We start from the raw sequence: 7284 nt of genomic DNA on the forward strand, positions 1-7284 counted from the left end.
CTGACTGTGTGGCTGGTGTTGCTGGCAAGGCTTTGGTCTCCATGGGCATGGGGCTATCAGAGAGTCAGGACAGCTGAGGAAAGAATGGCATTCATCTGACAAAGTGAGGTGAGGGTATCTTTGCCAACAGGCTTCAGAACCTTGTGAGGAGGGCTTTAATGTATGCTTGTTGGGGAAGGGGTTTTATTCTCTGAAGAGAAGGGGGAGCAGTGAAGAAGTATCAGGGGATCAACAGGGTGGAAGAGGCTCTTATGCTCACCTCATGAAAGCAGCATGACTAGGAGCACATCTCAAGTGCCTGTGCCCAAATGCAGGCAGCATGGGGAGCAAACAGGTGGCATTAGACATCCCCATGCTGCCACTGAGCTTGGACCTCCTGTGGAATTGCACACATCCTTGTGTGGAATGGCTCTCAGGACAGGAGTGCTGCAGGAGATGCACACAGGCTCTTCAGGAAGGATGGGCTGGGAAGGTGAGGAGCAGGAGCTGTGCTCTATGCAAAAAGGTGGCAGCAGTGCATGGGAAGTTCCCTGTGGACAGAGCAAGCTGGCCCAGAGGGTGAGGGTCAGGAGCAGAGGACAGATGAGCAGGGGTGATGTGGTGGTATGTCTGCTACACACTGGCTGGTCAAGAAGTGAAAGCAGAGGAAGACTTTAGACAGCTGGATGAAACCTCAAAATGGCAGGCATTGGTACTCATGGGGGACTTCAGCCAACCCAAAATCCAGCAGAAGGGCAATAGGTCTGAGCACAAGCAGTGCAGGAGATTTTTGGAGTGTGCTGAAGACAATTTCTTAATGTAGGTGATCAATGAGTTGAGAAGGGGGTAATACTCTGCTGGAGCTATTGCTCACAAACAAGGAAGAACTGGTTGAAGGTATAAAGGTAGAGGGCAGCCCTGGCTACAGTGATTATGAGATGCTGGAGTTCAAAACACTGAGAGAAGTGGGAAAGACAAGTGGAATCACAACCTCGTACTTCAGGAGAACAGATTTTGGCTTCTTCATGGATCTTCTTGGCAGGATCCAATGGGCAACTAGCCTGTAGGGTAAAAGGGCACAAGAAGTTGATTGATCTTCATGGACCCTTTGACACCCTCCTCAAAGCATAAGAAGAGTTCATTTGCTCAAATGCAAAAAAACATGTCTACGGAAGTTGGAAGTGGGGATGGGATGCTCTGGAGGGATATTGAGGCATTACCTGAGCACACAGGGATGGAGATAGGAAAGCCTCCCAGTCATAGCAATTGGGAGGTACTTGATGACTAGAAAAAGGCAAATGTCACACCCAGCATCAAGAAGGACAAGGAGGATCCAGGGAACTACAGACCTGAACAGCCTGAACTCAGTACCTGGGAAGGTTATGGAGCAAGTCCTTTTGGAAGCCTTTTCTTAGCACAGAAAAGGACAAGACGGCGATTGGGAACAGCCAGGCCAAATTTTACCCCTTTATTCCCTTTAACACCCTTTACACACTTTTATGCCCTTTACCAAGGATGAATTGTGCCTGACCAACCTGATTGACTGCTGTAATGAGATGACTAGCTCAATGGATGAAGTGATGTTGCCTATTTTGACTTTCGGAAAGTCTTTGGCATGGTCTCCCATAGTGTCATTAGAGTGGATTATAAGGTGGGTGGAATATTGACTGGACCTTAGGGCTCAAAAAGGTGGCCATCAGAGTCACAAAGTTGAATTAGCAACCAGTTAACTTCTGCATATTCCTCAGGGGTTGATACTGGGGCCAGCAGAGGACTACCAGAATGGTCAGGGGATGGAGCACGTGACATCTGAAGAGAGGCTGGGGGAGCTGCATCTCTTCAGCTTTTAAGAAGAGACAGCTTTAGGGGTATCTTGTTGCAGTCTACAGCTACCTGATCAGGGTTTGTAGACAAGATGGAGCCAGACTTTTCACAGGAGTGCACAGTGGAAGGATGGGACAAACAACAAAGCTCACAGATGGGAAGATTCAAATCAGTATTAAGGAAAAAAAATAATTGTGACGAGGGTGTTAAAACACTGGCACAGGTTGCCCAGAGAGGTTGTGGGATTGCCATCCTTGCAGACACTCAAACCTTGTCTGGAGAAGGACCTGAACAACCAGTTGTAACTCAAATTACTTTGAGCAGGAGGTTAGACTAGAAGACCTCCAGAGGTTCCTTCAAACCTGTATGAGTCATTGATTTGGTGATTTTTTTACAGTTTATTCTGACATATTAGGGTTAGCCATGGCCTGATGTCTGGATTCAGAATTAATTCAGGGAAGTCCTGTAGCCTCTGCCGTGCAAAAGATCAGTCTGAATATCTTCAGTGTTCCCTTCTACATTATATAGCATCATTCCAGATAGAGCTTGGATATGATCTGGTATGGCAATTCTTGGATTAATTTACAGTTAACAGTAGCAATACTGGCATGTCTTAATTTGATTTGCCCTTAGAAACATGAACTGATGTGACTATTCCTTTTGTAATGCATACCAAATATTAGTAAATCATTATAATCAAAATGAATTGCTAACATTTACTGGTTTAGGTAATAGTTGCTATTTTACATTTATATTAAATCTTTCATTTTAAGTGGTCATGAAACTTTAAAACCTCTCCAGTAGATAAGCGCCACTGGGTACCTGCATGGCACAGACTTATATTGCGGTGGAGGAGGTGTATTGTTACAGTCTGTCCCTGAATGGCAGAACTATGCTTCTTGGAGGGGTGATGTGTGTTATGCTACTAGGAGAACGTTTAGCTATTTTGCCTCCATCCAGTCTTGCCATCAGATGCAAAAAAGAGGTGGAAATGTTTTCTTGCCCACTCTCTCTCTCGTGGGCAATGTGTAGTCAGTAGTGGAAGAAGTAGTACACCAAACTACCCTTGTAGTAGTAAGCAGATGTAAGCAGATGTCATATCTCTTCTGTTTTGTTTAGTCATGGGCATAGTTACAGAATTGCATCTATAGCAAAATGACACTCACTAGTGATGAAATACAGCAAATTGAGAAGGTGAGCACAGTGGCTTTTTAACCATGCACAGTGACATGCTGTAATGATTCTTCTCAGAAATGAAGAAAGACTTTGTGACTCCTCAGGTCAGTTTTCATACTGGCTGTGAGCACATTACATAGAGCTCTTTTTATGACCAGCGTTTTAATCATAAATCCTATTTTTTATCTGTCCTTAATTTCTAAGCTTTCATAGGAGATGCCAGTGAAAAGGCATGTGAGTTCATGGGACTGTAAAAAATTGTCTGACAACAGTTAGGCAGAAGAGAGAGTTAACATGGGCTATTTTTTTTTCATTCGGCACTGCAGGAGAAGGGAGGTCTACTGATGAAATAAGCTCAGGACTTGGAGGTTGCTTGTATGGTCAAATCTTGAGGTATTCAAAAAGATTTTTCCCTGGGTAAGGAGTGTAACATCTGTGTGTCAGGCATGAGAAAGGCAAAGACATTCCGTGGAGGATTGCTCAGCTGTCATAAGCTGCAAAACTTCCTGAGAAGACAAAAAGCTATTTTCCTTCCTCTCTGCTGTGGTATCAGACATTGCTGCCTTCCATACGCTTGCTGTAAAAGCACTTTGGGAGAACCAGAAGGAAGATTTAATTTAACAGTCAAACGTTTCTACCGTTCTCTATTTTATATCAGAGGAGTTGCTGGTGGAGTACTAATGTTCTGTGCGTAGGGAGTGGGGCTGAGGGAAATGCTGTATGGAGATGGGAGATGGCAGCTGTCTGGACCTCTTTGCTTAAAGCCATTTTCCTTTGTTTTGTTGCTAGTGTGGGAAAATACATCTTTTCTATACATGAAGAATGGATTTTTCTGCCTGTTGAGCACAGGAAATCTTTGAATCTCTGTGAGAACATGCCATGAAATATATTTGTAGCCCATCAGGCCTAAGGACTTCAACACCTGCTCTACCACTGAGAAGGGGGTAGTTTTTTGATATGTGATGGTTTCATTCATATGGTGCTTCCGTTGTTTTTTGCAAGAGAACATATAACTTTTAATGCCTTTAGCACAGGAAACTTAGCTCCCACAGAGCAGAGAAGTAATCATCTGATACAGAATTAACAAAAGAACCCTCTTGCAAGGTTTACATCTATTTTGAGCTTATTTTTGTTCATAGAATGATAGAATAGTTTGGGTTGGAGGGGACCTTTAAAGGTCATCTAGTCCAACCCCCCTGCAATAAGCAGGGACATCTTCAACTAGATCAGGTTGCTCAGAGCCTCGTCCAACCTGGCCTTGAATGTTTCCAGGGATGGGGCATCTACCACCTCTCTGGGCAACCTGTTCCAGTGTTTCACCACCCTCATCGTAAAAAATGTCTTCCTTATATCTAGTCTGAATCTACCCTCTTTTAGTTTAAAACCATTATCCCTTGTCCTATCACAACAGACCCTGCTAAAAAGTTTGTCCCCATCTTTCTTATAAGCCCTTTTATGCACTTGCTAAGTGCATACATTTGAATTCAAAAGGGTAGACATGTTCTTACAGTTTGGTATTAAACAAGAAATTTTTACAATTGTACAAACCTAGTGCAGCCTGGTATATGCTTTTTCATTCCTGCTGTCATCAAAACAGATACCTCCTTCTGCAAACTCAGGAGTGAGAGTAGGTAGAAAGCTCAGCTCTTGAACTGCTGAATCCGTACAGCAGTAAGCAAAATCTGAGACTTTCAAAGATGATGGCAGTTTTAGAATGAAATTCCTCTAATTAAGGGGTATTATTTCAACTAGTACTTTCCAAAACAATTAGATGTCTTTTCCAAATGGTAGGGAAATAACCAAATATCTCTAAAATTTGAGTGTCTGCTGCTGCAAGTCTAATGAAAATAACCCCGTGTGCTTCTGATACAGAAGGAAGGGTTATAAATCCCAATTGTGTTTGGTATTAAACAAGAAATTTTTACAATTATCTGAATTTATCTGACCTCTGGCACCAGGACAAAATGGACAGGTGAAAAACCTCATATTTGGTACAAAGTCATTTTGGAAGAGTGATGTTTTGCCATAAGTGACTTGGAAAATTCGAAAGAGAATGACATGGATTTCACATTGCTTTATTTACCCAAAGATCTCTCATGAATTAATTCAAAATAATGAGAGTAGCCTCAGCAGCAGTAATAATAAGGAAAATAAACATATATACATATGTATTTTGGTGAACACTGTAGTAGTAGTAATAATGCAAATAAACACATATATGCACATATGTAGTTTGGTGAACACCTATTAAAATGAAGTAGCATAGAAATGCTTGAAGCATGTCATGTTTTTCTTTTGATGAACTTGAGTTTCCTGGTAATTTAAAAGATAACTGGAAAGTCACAGCTTGTCAGGAAAGTAAGCCGAAATAAATTGTGTCTTTATAATATTCTTTAGTACAAAATGCTCCAGGGAACATACAAAGTTTAAAAACACAATGCCTTTTCCTGGTGATACTTTCATCACAAAATAATAGCATTTTCTTGCAGTCTATTTTAAATTAATAAGATAATTGGTGGGTGATAGTTTTTGAGAGCTAATAGTGAAGTGGCTCCTTTGTTATGCACAACTAGTTTTATAAGCAGTATTAATTATGTCATATTGTAAAATTCATCCCTATTTAAATGGTAAAGTAACATACAGGGAATGAATAATATTTCATATCCATCGTTGTGATGGGCATCTGGCAGGTAGAAGATGAGGAGGAGTAAAGCTGGAGAAAAATAGTGTGTTAAAAGATCTGTTAATTAAACAGTACTATACTTCCCTAATCTTACAATTATTTTTATTCTTCTTCTGTAGCCTCAGACCATTCGGCAAACTCTTCAAAGGACACTGCAGTATTTTGAGCATCAAGTTATTGGGTAAGTGTTAATGTGAGGTAGTGAAAGGTGCATGGTCATGTTTTGCTCTATGATTCCCAAGTCACAGCCTTGTGTGACAAGGTTTTTAATTTTTCTCTCAAATTCTTAGAGATGCTCTGGAGTAACTATACATACTATGGATGTTAATGATAAACTGCTGTCCAGTCCTGCTTCCATGCAATCCCAACAGAGCACAACTGCTCCATTAACAGTAATGTTTCCTATATAAGGAGAATAGGGAATCTTTTTGTAAAAGTATTAGATCTATTCCAATTTGCTTTCCACAGAGCTGGCTGAGAATGCTGGAAAAGTTATTTGTGCTATGACCTGAGGTCCCAATGTTGCAAAATCCTGCATCAGTGCTTGTTGCATACATACACTGTTACATACTTCCAGGTTTTTGCAGAAGCAGGGCTGAAAGCCACCACCTAAGAGTTCATTGAGAAAATTAATAGATGACTGAGGAATAAAAAGAAAGTAATAGCAAATATCATTATGAAAACCTAAGGCATTCTCCTATTGATTAAAATAATATCCTTTCAACCTTTTCCTTACCTGCACAAGTATTTTCCTTACCTGCACAAATATTTTACTGTCACAGGTAACTTTTCCTAACCGAGTCACAATACAATGGCTGCATGTCTATAGCCATTAAATGGCCGTGCCATATGACAAAGAATGCTGTCCTCTGAATTTAATTACACAGATGTAAGGGAGGTTTTTTTCAAGCTGTGCTGAAGGTCGTTTTAGAATTTATGACATAGTTTCAAATCTTGGTGCCCTGGAGGAAATTGTCCTTGCCTGTTTCTCAATGTTTGGTTAAAATTCACAAGGAGCCCGAGCCTGGTGGGTGATATCTGCAATATTAGCAGTCTGGCTGGCACCTAAAGGCAGTCAGGGAGCCAATCTCAGCAGGTAGTTGTGATGTGCACTGTGGGGCAGGCAGGGGGAGAAGCCTTCTGGCTGCTAATTTTTTCAGTTGCTGAAAAAATTGCTTGAAGTCTCACATTAGCAGACTTCAGAGGATGATACAGTGCCTTGAGGAAAACACGTGTGCAATAATGATGTGGCTTTTTATTTATGGCCACATGTGGCTTAGATGTACTTTTTTAAAGGACAAAGTTTAAAACTGGGACACTCTGAAAACCTGTAATTCCTGGGATTTATAATACACTGGCTCAGTTTTTTGAACATCAGTGTGAGTTGGTTAAAGTAGCATCTGTCTCTAGTGGATGTCTTATGTTTGTCTCACCCCATGATCTTTACTGTTGGTACACACTGTGGTGGGTTGACTGTGGCCAGCTGCCAGACCCCTACACAGCTGCTGTACTCTCTTGCTCTCTCTGCTCAACAGGACAGGGGGAGAAAGTATGATGAAGAAAGCTTCTGGGTTGAGATAAATACAATCCTGACTCCTCTACCTCCTCCTGCCCTGAGTGGC

General features: G+C 41.4%; 1 protein-coding gene across 1 annotated transcript in view; it reads left to right on the top strand.

Moving 5' to 3' along the window:
- Positions 1-273: 273 nt before the first annotated feature.
- Positions 274-7284, top strand: part of GUCY1A2 (guanylate cyclase 1, soluble, alpha 2) — a 147337-nt gene continuing 140326 nt past the window's right edge. Inside the window, exons 1-2 of the mRNA XM_010562129.1 lie at positions 274-558; positions 5782-5843. Of these exons, the coding sequence (XP_010560431.1) occupies positions 274-558; positions 5782-5843 (347 nt within the window). The remainder of the gene's footprint in view (positions 559-5781; positions 5844-7284) is intronic.

The sequence above is a fragment of the Haliaeetus leucocephalus genome, unplaced genomic scaffold (assembly GCF_000737465.1).
Source record: "Haliaeetus leucocephalus isolate CR32 unplaced genomic scaffold, Haliaeetus_leucocephalus-4.0 Scaffold155, whole genome shotgun sequence".
NCBI lineage: Eukaryota > Metazoa > Chordata > Aves > Accipitriformes > Accipitridae > Haliaeetus > Haliaeetus leucocephalus.